The sequence below is a fragment of the Macrobrachium rosenbergii genome, chromosome 33 (genome assembly GCF_040412425.1).
Source record: "Macrobrachium rosenbergii isolate ZJJX-2024 chromosome 33, ASM4041242v1, whole genome shotgun sequence".
Taxonomy (NCBI): Eukaryota; Metazoa; Arthropoda; class Malacostraca; order Decapoda; family Palaemonidae; genus Macrobrachium; species Macrobrachium rosenbergii.
This window is the reverse complement of record NC_089773.1, coordinates 7,990,094-8,007,500: the sequence shown is the minus strand read 5'-3', so window position 1 is coordinate 8,007,500 and position 17,407 is coordinate 7,990,094. Positions and strand designations below refer to the sequence as shown.

Sequence of the window (17,407 nt, the reverse complement as noted above, 5' to 3'; positions counted from 1 at the left end):
GAGAGAGAGAGAGAGAGAGAGAGAGGATTATGTGTGATGCAACAAGATAGCATTTTCTCACGCAATTTGAGAAGGTGGGAACTTCATGAATATTTACAGGAACGAGAGAGAGAGAGAGAGAGAGAGAGAGAGAGAGAGAGAGAGAGAGAGAGAGAGAGAGATTCCAAGCCTGAGAACTAATTCTCTACGTGAGAGAATGAGTTGGGGGGACGGAGGATTACATTATGCAAATAGCAAATAATGTAATACAAAATTAAACAATTAGCTTAAGTGAATGCTTCTCTCTGAGAGAGAGAGAGAGAGAGAGAGAGAGAGAGAGAGAGAGAGAGAGAGAGAGAGAGAGAGAGAGAGAGAGCATGACTGAAGCATCGTCTCCAACAAGAACGGAGAAATAAACAAAAAGAAAAGACTATTTCTCCAGAAGACTTATAACCAGTTTCTTCCTTGAAAGAGACTACTGGTCTACGGACCCGTCTTGACGTGTACACGACATAAATTCTCTCTCTCTCTCTCTCTCTCTCTCTCTCTCTCTCTCTCTCTCTCTCTCTCTGTAGGCTCAGTGAAAACGTTGTTTAGATTTATATCTATCTGATGTCATAAGAATTCGGAAAGTTTCATCTCTCTCTCTCTCTCTCTCTCTCGGTTCTATGAAAACTATCGTTTAAATTTATAGTTATTTGATATCCGAAGAATACGGAAAGTCTCTCTCTCTCTCTCTCTCTCTCTCTCTCTCTCTCTCTCTCTCTCTCTCTCTCTCTCTCTCTCTCATTTTACATCACGACATTTCCTAGCCCAGACCCACAAAAGGGAGTAGGTAATTTTATGGAATAAGGGAAAACACAAGCTGAGAGAGAGATCCAAAGCTTGGCAAAGGAGGGAATAATAATAATAATAATAATAATAATAATAATAATAATAATAATAATAATAATAATAATAATAATAATATCAGCATATACTGCTAGTCGTTCAATCAAGAAAAATAAAATATTTTGGGTCTGGTCAATCTTTAGATGGGTGACCACCTTGAAATGCCAGTTATTTTGTGCATAAACGTCCCTTAATCAACCCTCAAACAGGGTATGAGGCCAGCAACTCCATCACAAAAAAAAAAATAATAACAAAATAAAAACTGGAAAGTAACTGCCAATTTCAATTCCACGATGTAAAAACATCATCTCAGAGAGAGAGAGAGAGAGAGAGAGAGAGAGAGAGAGAGAGAGAGAGAGAGAGAGAGAGAGAGAGAGAGAGGTCTTCAGTACTGAGACACCTTATCCAATTCCATGATGTAAAAATATCATACTCAGAGAGAGAGAGAGAGAGAGAGAGAGAGAGAGAGAATAAAAATCAAACAAAACTAGTCAATAACAGGTCAGAGACGAGAGGCAGGGCAGAACAGGTCCCATACCAGAAGAATTTCGATCCAAACAACAACAACATCATGCTGTAGGATTTGAAGGACCCCTTCATAGGTTCAGGATATTGCCAGTCCTCAGGATTTAAAAGAAAAAAGGGAATAAAAATATGGCCCTAAAAATAGAGGAGGAGGAGGAGGAGGAGGAGGAGGGAGGAGGAGGAGGAGGAGGAGGAGGAGGAGGAGGAGGAGAGGAGGAGGAACAAGAGGAGGAGGAGGAGGAGATAATGGTGAGAGAGAGAGAGAGAGAGAGAGAGCACCTTCTGAGAGAGAGAGAGAGAGAGAGAGAGAGAGAGAGAGAGAGAGAGATAAAAATGTTGACAGCATCCTCTCAGAGAGAGAGAGAGAGAGAGAGAGAGAGAGAGAGAGAGAGAGAGAGAGAGAGAGAGAGAGAGGAGGGAAACATGAAATTACAATTTCCTCTCAACTCGCAGAAGCAAAATGACTTTCTCTACCCATGGAGAATGGAGAAAAAAAGAGAGAGAAAAATAAACACAGCAACCAGCCACACCAACAGGATATTGATAGAAGAGAGAGAGAGAGAGAGAGAGAGAGAGAGAGAGAGAGAGAGAGAGAGAGAGATCTACAACAAAGTCAAATATTTATTTTCACCTTTTTATCAATAAAAACCTTCTTTTTTTCGGAGACGTAGTTGTTCTGTGGTATTATATACATGGCTGACACCCTAAATCTTCCTAATTTGTGTGTGTTTGTGTTTTAAAACTCCCCAAGACGTGTTCGTATCAACGCGAGTTTTCATTCCTCTACGAACCTCGAATTTTTAAAACTCACAAAAACGTGTTTGTATCTCGAAATTCGTGTTTCTATTTAAACATTAATTCAAAATAATCCTCATCTGTGCGTTTTAAATTACGAATTTACAATGCGAGTTTTAATTGAAAACACCTCCCTCCTCGGGAAATCGATCCCGACACGAGTTTTATACTGGTCCCAGGGGAGTGTTTATTTGGTTGAAAATATAATTTTTTAAAAATGTTGATAGTTTCAGTGTTTCTATCAAGAGTTTAAGTTTCACTAGAGAGAGAGAGAGAGAGAGAGAGAGAGAGAGAGAGAGAGAGAGAGAGAGAGAGAGAGAGAGAGAGACTGTTATTAGGAACAAAACAAGTACTAAATAACACTAGCCAGCAAACTTAAACAATTTAACAATAAGCTCAGAGAGAGAGAGAGAGAGAGAGAGAGAGAGAGAGAGAGAGAGAGAGAGAGAGAGAGAGAGAGAGAGAGGTAAAATAGTGACAGTATCTTTATAAAGAGAGAGAGAGAAATCATTAACAGTATCTTTAGAGAGAGAGATAAAAATAGTGGCAGTAACTCGAGAGAGAGAGAGAGAGAGAGAGAGAGAGAGAGAGAGAGAGAGAGAGAGAGTATCTTTAGAGAGAGAGAGAGAGAGAGAGAGAGAGAGAGAGAGAGAGAGAGAGAGAGAGAGAGACTCTAAACCAGAGAGTAATGGGTTTTCAAGGTACAACTCGCAAAATATATTCCGCCGTTTCCCTCATCAACCTCAAGCCGCTCTCAGATGCGTCATTTTCCATTTCCCATGCGATCCTGGCCTGGTTAAGGGTCTCTCTCTCTCTCTCTCTCTCTCTCTCTCTAACGAGGGGGGGACTAACTCTTTATCGGAGTCCCGATTTTTCGAGAGGAAAGGATGGTTCGGTTTCTGCCAGGAGGTTGTATCGGGAGTCGTACATGAGTCTGAGTCTCTCTCTCTCTCTCTCTCTCTCTCTCTCTCTCTCTCTCTCTCTCAAGAAACTGTCACTATTTTATATATACATCTCTCTCTCTAAAGATACTGCCACTATTTTATCTCTCTCTCTCTCTCTCTCTCTCTCTCTAGAAAGTGTCACTATTTTATCTCACTTTCCCCCCCCTCTCTCTCTCTCTCTTCTTTCTCTCTCCCCTCAAGAAAGTGTCTCTCTCTCTCTCTCTCTCTCTCTCTCTCTCTCTCTCTCTCTCTCTCTCTCTCTCTCTCTCTCTCTCAAGAAAGTGTCACTATTTTATCTCTCTCTCTCTCTTCACACACACACACACACACACACACACAATACTCATCTGTGTTTACTCTCAGGCTTCTATCTGCTGAATCATGATTAAACCCCGTTTAAAAAATCATACACATATTAGCACCTCTAGCACACTTACATCTACACAGGTAGCTCATCCACTGCGCCTCTCACCTCTATCCCGCACGGAACTCTCGAGTTCCCTGGACATTAAGTCCCATCCTATCAAATACATCTTGCTGACAATCTAACTAACACTTTCTAGGTCTTTTGTATTGTACACAGATCACTCAACTGTAATCTTCCAGTCTTCCTGCAGGACCAAACCACCTGGAAATACATTGATCGTTTCTTTCACCCTCCGTATATGTACCCCCACATTTCTGGTTGGGACCCACCACAGTTAACTAACTGCCAAGCATTTAATTCATTGTTCAGTTCAACATACAATCAATAAAAAATACTCTACCTGGCGGGAAGAGGCTGATAACCAATGAACCAAGAGAGAGAGAGAGAGAGAGAGAGAGAGAGAGAGAGAGAGAGAGAGAGAGAGAGAGAGAGAGATTTAAGTAGGGTAGGAATTAACCAGCCTACTGTTCCCTAAAGAGTGAGAGAGAGAGAGAAGAAATCTAGAAATTAAATTAAGGTAGGTAATAAACTTAGCCCAACTGTTCCCAAAAGAGAGAGAGAGAGAGAGAGAGAGAGAGAGAGAGAGAGAGAGAGAGAGAGAGAAATTACATCTTAGCAAAGACCTCTCAATACTTCAAATCCCATTCATATAAGTATGAATCCCGTCCTACCAAATCATTTGATCGACCCATACCAAATTCATCAAAAAAAAAAAAAAAACGCAAGCCACGTCAAGCGAGATTTTAAATGAAATAAACAAACGCACCTTTTCATAAATTACTCAAAATAAATCGCGATGACTCTCAACAGGCCCAAATACCTGACGAAGGGACCAACGAACGCAGCTCAATACCTCAATCACCTATGCGTTATTCATGCTGGTATAGCCTACACAAGTTAACTCCTCCTACTTGGTAGGCGTGGCTAATCGCGGTGACGTCACGGGGCGACATTTTGGGGGACATGGGAACGGAGGGAGGGGGGTGGGATAAATTCCCCCTCTACCCCTCCTTACAAGATCGCCTGCCGTTACTTGGAGTTTACTGAAAAGTTAAGGCATTATGTCCTCTAGAACGAATAGTAAAACAGTAAGTTTGTTCGGTGTCATAAATAAATATTTACCTACAGGTTTTTAATCACTTCTTAATCTTCTACGAATTATATTAATAAATGTCAAACACAAATGTCCGCCACATTCAAAAGTAGCATATGGCCCTAATTTCCGAATATATTTATAATCTAATAATAATTATACAAAAACTTCCGCCGCTTGCATTTGCATACATGACTAATCTCCATACGTAATAACATTAATCTGAAAATAAATTTTAATGACAAAATATTAAACAAGCAAATACATTTACAATGAACTGTACTTGATATACCAAACGTAAGAAACAATCCCAAAATTTATCGAATTGTTGTCATGTTTGGCGAGACAGGTATAGACTATAAGTTTAATGACAGAACAACGAAACATTACGAAAAAAAACATTAAATAAAAAAAAGGCCATGCCACAAAGCATACACTTTTTAAACGCCTTAGATTGATTGATTAATTTATAGATTTTAGGCATACATGCCAAGCACTGGGGCAACTAAGGCCATTCAGCGCTGAAACGGAAATTGACCGTGAAGAAGTTTGAAAGGTGTAACGGGAGGAAAACCTCAAAGCAGTTGCACAATGAATCAACTGTTAGGAGAGAGTGGAAAGTAAGATGGAAGAAAGAGAACATGAACGGAGGTACAGTAAAAGGAATGACAGACGTTGCAGCTAGGGGCCTAAGGAAGGGACGCTGGGAAGAACCTTAAGTAATGCCTACAGTGCACCGCATGAGGTGGGGGTTAAACGCCTTAGAAAATCCGAATATTACTACAGTAATTAAATTTCATATATATACAGCAATAGATAATTACGAAGGCGTTGATTACCCGTGAACTTTAATTAGCATAATATTTCGCTGTGAATCACTTCATTCAATATACCAACAGGTTAATTTCGTTTGCTCTTCTAATTATAATTATCATTATTATTTTGTCATTTAAATTCAACCCCTCCAGTTCCAGCCAACAAAGAATCTCACGGAAGTAATTAAGGAAAAATATTCAAATTGAATAACATAATTAGCGACCATCTTACCGGAGAATATTTTCAGCTTTAAAAAAACAACAGAAGGGGAAAAAATGCGCCGAAGTTTCTTCGGTGCAATCGAGTTTTCTGTACAGCCGCTACAGCGTATAATCAAGGCCACCGAAAACAGCTCTATCTCTCGGTGGCCTCGGTATAATGCTGTATGAGCCGCGGCCCATGAAACTTTAACCACGGCCCGATAGTGGCCTATCCTATATCGCTGCCAGAAGCACGATTATGGCTAACTTCAATCTTAAATAGAATAAAAACTACTGAGGCTAGAGGGCTGCGAATTGGTATGCTTGATGATTGGAGGGTGGGCGATCAACCTACCAATTTGCAGCCCTCTAGCCTCTGTAGTTTTTAAGACCTGAGGGAGGACAGAAAAAGTGCGGACAGAAAAAGTGCGGACAGAAAAAAGTGCGGACAGAATAAGTGCGGACGTACAGACAAAGCCGGCTCAATAGTTTTCTTTTACAGAAAACTAAAACCTTACTGTATAGAAAATAACTTTTTTCAAGGAATTTATTGCAAGTTCCCACTAGAAAAAAAAAACATTCACGACAAAAAACAAGAAAACGAGAAAAACGATTGGACAAAAAAAACGCATCAACATGCACTAAATGCCTTCGTTGAAATAATAACTTTTTCCCATGAAAAACCACTACCTAAAACCCAAGAAAAACCTATGAATAATGGACAGTATATCTCACACAAAAACAAACACGCATACACATCGCCTAATAAAAACCCTGACACAAATAACTCCTCTATAAGATAAAAAAAAAAAATACAAACAAACCATTATAAAAACTAAAATAAAAACCTAACCAAAGAGAAAACTTAAAACCACACCAACGCAACCCCGCCAAAGAGTCCAGTAAATGCATCAGCCCATTATTCAAAAACCACCCTCTAACAAAAAACCACACCAAGAAAAAAACTTAAAACCACACTAACGAAAAAAAGTCCAATATATGCATCAGGTCATTAATCAAAAACCGCCCACAAACAAGAAACCAAACGAAGGGGAACAAAAATTAAAACCACAGACATAACTAAAAAAAATGCTGATATATACATCAGCTCATTAATTAAAAAAAAAAAACCGCCCGCTAACAAAAATCAAACCAAGGAAAAAAAATAAAACCACCCCTACAAGGGAAAAAACCAAGAAAAACCCTTAAAACCACCCCTACAAGAAAAAACAAGAAAAACCTTAAAACCAAAGCAACGGAACCAAAAAAAAAAGTGTCCAATATAAGCATCAGCCTACAATACAGCGTCAAGTCCACTCTGAAAGCTTATCACCAGACCGCGCTTTGAAACACCCCCTGCCCGGGCCATTACTTGTGTTTTCGGCGCTTGACACACACACACACATACATACACACACACAACGTGTAAAACAGCCGTTTACCGGTAACGGTTTAGAAATGGTCTTATAAAACGTACGGTACGTCGGGACGTCTATTGGCCTACGTGTGTGCGGAATTTAATTAATTTATTCATCCATTTATTTTATTTATTGTTGCGTGCGCGTTAATATATATATATATATATATATATATATATATATATATATATATATATATATATATATATTATAAACAAAACATATATAATATATATACACATTTATATAATATGTATAACATTTATATATATATAAATATGTGTGTGTGTATTATATACATAATACACACACTCTCAAGAAAAAAAAATCCCAGATACCTTAATTAAAGCAAAAGGTATTTACTGCCCCTGACAGCTAATTTCCACTTCATACAAACGGACAAAGCATTATGATAATAATTACTACACCCAACGAAGCCATACTGGTTCTAAGCAGTGTTACCTAACTTGAGAGAGAGAGAGAGAGAGAGAGAGAGAGAGAGAGAGAGAGAGAGAGAGAGAGAGAGAGAGAGAGAGAGAGAGAGAGAGAGAGCTTGGTAATTTATAATCATCTTATTATACGTTGCGCTAGCGTTGCTTTTCAATGTAGAGTACTGTAGATTACGAAGGGTAAAAAAAAATTTAGATAATTAAATTAGGGTAGGAAATAAACTGGCCTACTCTGAGAGAGAGAGAGAGAGAGAGAGAGAGAGAGAGAGAGAGAGAGAGAGAGAGAGAGAGAGAGAGAGAGAGAAATCTAAATACTGTGGGAAATAAACTTAGTTTACTGCTCCCTAGAGAGAGAGAGAGAGAGAGAGAGAGAGAGAGAGAGAGAGAGAGAGAGAGAGAGAGAGAGAAGGAGAAAATCTAGATAATTAATTTAGGATATAAACTTAGCCTACTGTTCCCTAGAGAGAGAGAGAGAGAGAGAGAGAGAGAGAGAGAGAGAGAGAGAGAGAGAGATCTAGACAATGTTGGATGTAAACTTAGCTTACTGTTCTCGAGAGAGAGAGAGAGAGAGAGAGAGAGAGAGATGTCCACACTAACATTCCATCGTAGCCTACATCAACGACTCAATAATGGTAAGTATAAGAAAACATTTGGAACTGAAACAAAATATAATTACAAAATATAATTACATATATATATATATATATATATATATATATATATATATATATATATATATATATATATATATATATATATATATATATATATATATATATATATATATATATATATATTATATATATATACATATATACTCATATATATATATATATATATATATATATACATATATATATATATATATATATATATATATATATATATATATATAATATGACAACTGATTATATATACGTTTTCCAACCTCACAGAAAACACAGTATTGTATCTAAAGTTAAGCGCTAACGGCTGGCTAAGCCAGAACTTTCTAAAACCGTCAGCGCTGTGCAAGCGCTTTTGTAAACTGCTTTCTATGGTTCTCGGGAAAGCACGGACTGCTTCGTCAGGCAGTTTCGTAATTCTGGAGTGCTTGGATCTAAAAGTCTACGAAAAAAATAAATAAATAAATAAAATAATTTCACACCATAGTTATGTATATATATGTATGTGTACATATATATATACATATAGGCCTATAGATGTCTATATACATACTGTACATATAGACACATATATGTATACAATATATATATACATATATGCATACATATAAATAAAACTTAACATATCACCAAACCTAGGACGTATAGCCTATACTGTATGTACTTATTTTTCCAAAGGCCGACGGATTGGGCAACCCAAGGCCCAAATTAGCCCAACCAGAAACATGAAAACATACATAATACTCGTGGCGACTCTTGTATTTTTTCATAAATTCATACGCTCTCATGGTCCAGTGGTTATGAACATCGCTTCTGTTGACCTAAGCGGTAAATTGTGTACCTGGTGATTAGTAGACTCTTGTGGGTCGCAGCCGTGAGGATGATTGCCCACCCTCTCAATATCAGTACTACAGTGAACACGGAAATAAGAGGCAGGGAGAGAATTCCAAAGCCTGGTAGGAATAGGGAGGAAAGAAACAGCCACCGAACTGAGCAAACCTAACTGATCGTTGCTTACCACAGAACACAACCCGCAAGAGGTGGCCTACCGTCAGCAGAAAGTGGAATAAAAAAATTTATTTTCTATCATTATTATGACTATATTACGAACACGCGGATGAATTACTTTTACATAACGCAATAAAAATAAATAAACATTCACTTGTTTAATTTGATCTTAGTGTTATATATTTTATAATAATTTTGCTCTATAATTTTAATTTTAGTTTTATACATAAACCTCGAGAACATATATTTGTGAAGCCGCGGAAAACACCTGTCGCTACATAACAGGACACAGTTATCACAGCAAATGGATTATGTTGTAAGAGTCAAGGTGGGCCATTAATAGCGTTTAGATACTGGATGAATGCACTTTTGTATTGGATTGACTAATGTAGGTATGTATGTGTGTGTATATATGTGTGTATATATATATATATATATATATATATATATATATACGTATACATATTCATATATATATATATATATATGTATACATATTCATATATATATATATATATGTATATATTCATATATATATATATATATATATATATATATATATATATTAAATACATATATATATATATATATATATTTTTTAATGCTTAAATTCCTCATACTATAAAAATTTAGTATTAGAAAAATAAAAGCACCACCATAGACCAGTTTGAAGGGACTCGGCTGCTAAGCTAGAGAGAGAGAGAGAGAGAGAGAGAGAGAGAGAGAGAGAGAGAGAGAGAGAGAGAGAGTCTCTCCTACATAGCCGCGTTTTTTTTTAATACACTCTCGCGCAATATACACATCACAAGGCGACCAAATACCATAACCGGAATGTTATACACATCCACACACACACACACACACACAGAGAGAGGAGATTATATAAAATACAAGAGCAGTTTTGACACAGTTTAGGAGTTATGGATTTACATACCCACTCTTTCATATTTTCGTTCACCCCTGCTCTTGCATTTTATATAAACGCCTCTCTCTCTCTCTCTCTCTCTCTCTCTCTCTCTCTCTCTCTCAACGAACGAGGATAGAGAATATCTGCGTGATTCCTAAAATATACAAGTTAACAATGACAGGAGATTCTGCATTTTCTATTGTCCCGAAAAAATAACCTTTTATTAACGATGAAGAATTTTACAACAAATATACGCATACATAAATAAAAATATATTTATAATATATATTTATATATGTATACATATAATATACAGTATATATATAAATATATATATATATATATATATATATATATATATATATATATAATACTGAAACCACTAACACTTCTATGAATACCATAACACCAAAAAAAAAAATCTTGTCTCATAATGGCGCCTGCAACCTCCTCATTAAGACCTCTCTCGCCTTTTGGAGAGAGAGAGAGAGAGAGAGAGAGAGAGAGAGAGAGAGAGAGAGAGAGAGAGAGAGAGAGAGAGAGAGAGAGAGAGAGAGAGAGAGAGAGAGAGAGAGAGAGAGAGAGAGAGAGAGAGAGAGAGAGAGAGAGAGAGAAACCCCCTTTAGCCTATATCTTAAAGGATTGTTATATTTCAAAAAGATAAATCAGACTTGCAACAAACCTTAACTGTCTGATGCAAGTGGTTATGGGTTAAAATGAGGCTTTTCCCTAAAAACAAAACACACAGGTTAAGTCTCTCGACGAGGCCGACGGAACTGGCAATTTAACGCGGTCCTGTAACCCATTTACACAGCAAATATCAAAACTAAATTGATAAAGGCCTATTTGACGAGAGAGACACGCCTCTTGAAAGAGGAAATGTTTATTGGAATTAGGGAAAGATTAGGGGAAACCAAAGCAGGGAGAGATTCCAGAGCCTTCCTGGAGATATAACTCTTTTGTTACGAGCTCAAAATAAAAAAAAAATAAAACCGTTACAAAAACTGAGACATAGAAGTCTGTAGTTACATAACAAAATACAGAATTCAACAGTAACCCAATATATAATATATTGTATGGTTATAAAACCGGATTTATTTTTTGCAAAATAACGGTTCAACACAAAAAAATAAATAAATAAATAAATAAATAATATATATGCATATATATATATATATATAACCTTGTATAGCAAATACACATATATATATATATATATATATATATATATATATATATATATATATATATATATATATATATATATATTATATATGCAGAAAATTCCCAACCTCTGTAATATAGATAGTTTAAGACAAGTGGGTCTGCCCTGCTCTTGTGCTCCATACTGTGCTTTAATTAACTTCCAATCTCTTGTGAGTAAATAAAAAAATAACATGCTAAATGGAAAAAATGTCACTTATTACTTCAACAACAATAAATATAAAAATTGACAATCAAAAGTGACTCATTTAAATGAAATTCTAGAGTAGAATAAGAATTAAGCAATATATACGGAACCGCTTCCCCGATTAAATTCAAATCCCCCAGAAAGGTAAAACGGAAAACACAGCAATGAAAAAATAGGTAAAAAAATTTCCCGTATTCAACACAACAAAAACACAAACAAACGTAACAAAAAAAAGGGTAAACCTGATGTGACGTTTTCTCTCCATAACTCAATCAAAATAAAACCGAAACAAAATTTTAAATACGAAAACATAAAAAAATATGGAACAAAGCAGCACCACAGAGCTGTCGAATTAGATAAAACCACAAACTCATCCAACTGCCTGTGAATAGGCGGCCACCCCTCCTCCACATTTCCACTACAGTAACATTATCCCATCCGCCAAGTCATGCTAAAAAAAAATCAACCCCCCCACCAGTGGGAAAAGGAAGGGGGGAGGGGGAAGATTACAAATGGACGAGATATGCAGACTCCACAAATGCTACTACACTAAGATTTCTAGATATTTCTCTCCGCCGTCTATTATATAAAGGCGCCCCGAGCACAAAATCCCATTAAGGCTGTGTGGTATATGCACACGAACAGACACAGAAACAGACTTATCTCGAATATTCCGCGATGTTATTCTCCTCTTACTTGGGATAGGGCGGGCAGGTCTCAAGCACGGCTTACAAGTGAGAGGAATAGGCTATATATATATATATATATATATATATATATATATATATATATATATATATATATATATATATATATATATATATATATATATATATATATATATATATATATAGCCCTTCTAAAAATTCAAAATGCAATCTCTCATGCAATTCATCCGAGTACAGAAAAACACTACAGTTGTATGAAAGTGTATATATATTTCATATATAATTTTTAACATTATGAAAGTACAGAAAAAGACTACATTTTTATTTAAAAATATAGTCTTTTTATGTACTTTCATAATTTAAAAAATTACATATGGAATATATACACACTTTTATACAACTGTAGTCTTTTTCTGTGCTTGAATAAAATTACATTTGAAATATTTATACACTTATACAACTGTAGTCTTTTTCTGTGCTTGAATAGAATTACATTTGAAATATTTATACACTTATACAACTGTAGTCTTTTTCTGTACTCGGATATTCCAAATGTTAATTTCATTCAGTAACAGAAAAAGACTACAGTTGTATAAAAGTGTAGCCTACAAATATTCCAAATCTAATTTTAATCAGTTACAGAAAAAGACTACAACTGTATAAAAATTTATAAATATTCCACTTTTATTTTATTCAATTACCTAAATACCGAAAAAGACTACAGCTGTATAAGTGTATAAATATTCCAAATGTAATTCCAGTAAAAGACTAGCACAGTTGTATAAAGTGTAGAAATATTCCAAGTGTAATTTTACTCAGTTACAGAAAAAGACTACAGTTGTATAAAAGTGTATGAACAATGCGAAATGAAACACAGCCTAAACTGTGGCAACCAGCGAGTCGTGGAGAATAAGAGACAGGCTTGTTTTTCTAATGCGTTCAAAATACGGGAAATGGGTTCTAAGAATGGTCTCAGGGCTGGTTTGTCAACTGAGAGAGAAAATTTGAGGAAATTTTCCTGTCAGTTATGTGAAAAAAACAGGCCTACGATTTTCAAGTATATAATAATACCGAATCAGTTACACATGATGCAAGTCAGATACTGAACTACCTAGGCCTATTTCAATATACGAAATCAAAGGAAAACATAGGCCTAAATTAACTGTATATGACAAAACAGCCCAGAAGTATATAAAGACTACATTTCTACACATACAAAATAACACACAAAATGTCACACACAAAACACTCAAATTCAAAGAAGTCTACTAGGCCTAGAACAGGCCACAAGCAACAATAACCAACACATTAAAAAAATATCAATTAGGCACATTAAGTATATAAAAATAATTGATACTTCGTTCACCAAAAATAATCATAAAAAACCACAACTAGACCTAAGTTCTTGGACAAAAAACAATAGCAACGATTATAAAAATAATTAAAATAATAAATTTATAACTAGCCTAAACACACAAACTTTTTACATATACGAAACCATTAATTCAAAACAAAAGTTCCACATGCAAATTAGCTCGGTTGGTGCTACTATAGTACGATATCTACCGAGCTGTTCGCGACCTACCAGAAATTAGGATGCTATCTACCAAACAACCCAATTAACCTATGACAATTACTTTCTCAAACTATATACGAAACTATTTAGTCAAAAGTGAGGTATTTAACTAGTTTGTGTTACCAAAACAACCCACTTAAGACCTATGGCAACTCCTCCATCAAACTATGTAACAAAACTATTTTGTCAGAAGTGAGGTATTTATCTAATTTGTATTACCAAAAAACAAAATTAAGACCTATGGCAATTACTTCCCCAAACTATATACAAAGCTAATTTCAGACAAAATCATTCTAAAAAATTTAGCTGAACAAACTAGGCTCAGACGAAATCTAGCCATCATGCTGCCCAACGATTTTTACAAAATAGTACCACATAGTCATTGCTTCTTTACAAGATATAAACTCAGTTTACAAACAATAAAAGCATTTTTAAAATAAAATTGTTCATAATTTTTAATGTATTTAACTCCCCAGATATTAGAATAAATTTTTCCTATTTCTTAGTTAGTTGTAATACAATGTATTCTACAATTTTTTGGATTTTAATTTTTTAAAATAAATTGTGTATTGTCTTTAATAATCTTTTTTTTCTAAACACAGTTCATCCTTTCTTTCTATATAAGTAACAAAGCAATTTATAGCAGCAAATGTTTAAGAAAATGAATGGTAAATATCTACTATATTAGAAAATGGATGGTAGATATCATACTATAGTAGAAAATGGATGGTAGATATCATACTATAGTAGAAAATGGATGGTAGATATCATACTATAGTAGAAAATGGATGGTAGATATCATACTCTAGTAGAAAATGGATGGTAGATATACTATAGTAGGAAATGGATGGTAAATATCATACTCTAGCAGAAAATGGATGGTAGATATACTGTGGTAGCACCTCTCGGTTTTAACCACCAGTTGGGTGTTAAGCTATAGGCCTACGTAAATGGCTATGAGACAACATTGAAAATAAAAACATTAACTGAATTTCAGACGAAGCAACAGAATAACAACAAACAACTTTAGGTGCAACACTGCCAAGTTGCAAACTTACCTAACACTTTTTAAACGTGTTAAAGATGAACCATCCAAAAGTATGTAACGTCAATACGCTAATTATTTTACCACATTTTATATTTGGCCATCATTACGAATTAATTACACGATCACATTTAACTACAGTAAGAATAACGATTTCATCAGTTACAATAAAAACAATTAAATTGAATCGTTTTCGAAAGTGTTTTGCCTACTTGACGAGCACTTTGGCCTATTCATCTTTCTTATCAAAATTTAACTAAATTTAAATGTTAATTTACATTTTACATATTATGTTCAAAATTAAAATGAAACATACAATATTACAGAGGAAAATAAATACGTTTTATGGTAAGCTTACACAAAAGCTACCTATTCTTGATTAAAGCGTTCAGAAATTTTAAATCGGCCTTATGCTTTAAAAAATAACTATTATAATTACGTTGAGTCATTGGAAAATAAATTACACCTGAATTTTAGATAAACGCCTAAATAAATTGAATTTTTAAATTAATGATTGAGCCTATTCTCATAAATACATAAAAAATTAAGCAAGCATATTTTTTAACACATATAAACATATCATTTAAATTAAAACCAATAAATAAATAAATGAATCACGCCAAAATTTTATAAACAAATCACGCATATTCTTATAATAAATAAATTACGCTTATTCTTTAAACAAGAAAATCACACATATTCTTTAAATAAGGAAATTACACCTATTCTTTAAACGACTATAGGCCTACATGCAGGTTACTTACCGACAGCGTACTGCACCACGGACGTAATTATCATCATGATCCAGACTATTAGCGCCATATCCTCCTGTTATTGCCGCGACGGGTCGTTCTGCTTGCACATACGTCAATTACGAAGGTTAATTACACAGGTAATTACATAAGTATGTACGAAGGTTAACTAAAGCAGTTACCGGCGGCATGTTGCTGTGACGTCACACATCGTCACGTGTCTTACTCATTCAGATTTTAGTCGGCAATTACGGATGCATTTGCAAGCGCTGGCAGGATTATGGATGCACAATTTTATTTAATTTTTTAAATTCGGAATTAAATTACAAATTTGAAAAATCACTCCCCACAGCTTCACCTGAATTTAAATCCGGCCACAACCAGCAGTAACTCGGAACATGTAAATTACAGGAGCGCCGTCAATTTCATAAACTCGCCTTTGTATTCCACGTTACGATCCGTTTAATCCCGTAATTACTCAGGCATCAAGCACAAAAAATTACACTCGGCGACGTAATTAATCCAAACATGCCCACAGCATTAATTTGCGAGAGGCACACGTGCTCTCTGAAGAGGTCTCACCGCGAGCGACGCACACATCCTCACTCAAACACATCCGGACACCGACTGACTTCTTCTATGTGGTGTTGCTCCCGGGGACACCCGGGAAGGCCCAGGCCACCAAGGTATGGCATCCGCGGGCCGCCACCCCACCACCCACCAGTCACTCTCTCTCTCTCTCTCTCTCAGCTGATGGTGGTGATGGTGGTGATGATGATGATGTCGTCCTCGCAATATTTGTTGTCGATCCTCAAAACTGAGGTCAGATACTCGTAAGGCTTCGCATACCTGATCTTATGTCACACAGCCACATACACTCTTTAACCCTTCGCTCTCCCTTTTCGCCTCAAACTGAGATTTTCATTTTGTTCATTTGTTTATTCTTTCGTAGGATGGAATTGCGTGGATATAATTACAAGCGTTCGTAGTGTATTTGTATGATGATAGGACGTGATTAGGCAAATAAAGTTTCTATTGCATTTGAACACAAAAGGACAGTATACGAACGTAATCACTAGACCTACTGTGATTTTAAAGTACTTTTTTATGTATTTCCATACATTAGAAGAGACATGACATCCCTTTATTGTATTTCATTTGCGAATTAACTCACAACAATCTTATTACATAAATTAGTAGCAACTTCATAAATAACCTTGTTAAAACTGCAACTGGCCATTAACTTCTGCGGCTGAAGGGTGAACATGCCAATGACTAATCTGATTTCTGTCAGTAGCCACCGTATATGGCGAAAAAACAAGGCTTTTAGTCCTTATCATCTAAACCGGAGATCGATCCCTTTGGGATCCACCGGACTTCAGCTGACCTCTGCAACAAATTCGGCGTATACATAAACCTCATGAACAATGCATGAACGCACAAAATTGACGCAGGGGAGTTTGATGGTCAGCTAAAAGCCAAATCCCCAGTTAATCATCATTTTTGGACATTTTTATTGTTGTTCCTTAATCTGCAGATGATATCAAGCTTCAGCGGCCAGCCAAAATGATTGTTCATGAACAATGCAGGCCATTGTTCCACATGGACGTCAAACTCTCAAACTCAAACGGCCGGTTCTCATGGTATATCGGACTATTCATCGATGGTACTATTGATCGTTTGGCCATTTGGGGAAAACTTCCCGTATCTTTTCCTGTTTGACTTCCCGTTCGTTTAAGCCTGATTTTTTTTCCCCATCTCTACTCCCTTCTTTCCCGCGTTAGTAATCCCAAAAAGTCAATGTACGTTCAAGGTTTAAAATAGAATTAAGGCCATAT

General features: G+C 35.7%; 1 protein-coding gene across 1 annotated transcript in view; it reads right to left on the bottom strand.

The window, feature by feature from the left end:
• Positions 1-16,209, bottom strand: part of LOC136855778 (roundabout homolog 1-like) — a 348,007-nt gene extending 331,798 nt beyond the window's left edge. The window contains exon 1 of the mRNA XM_067133135.1: positions 15,582-16,209. Within this exon, the coding sequence (XP_066989236.1) occupies positions 15,582-15,639 (58 nt within the window). The 5' untranslated portion in view covers positions 15,640-16,209. The remainder of the gene's footprint in view (positions 1-15,581) is intronic.
• Positions 16,210-17,407: the final 1,198 nt, after the last annotated feature.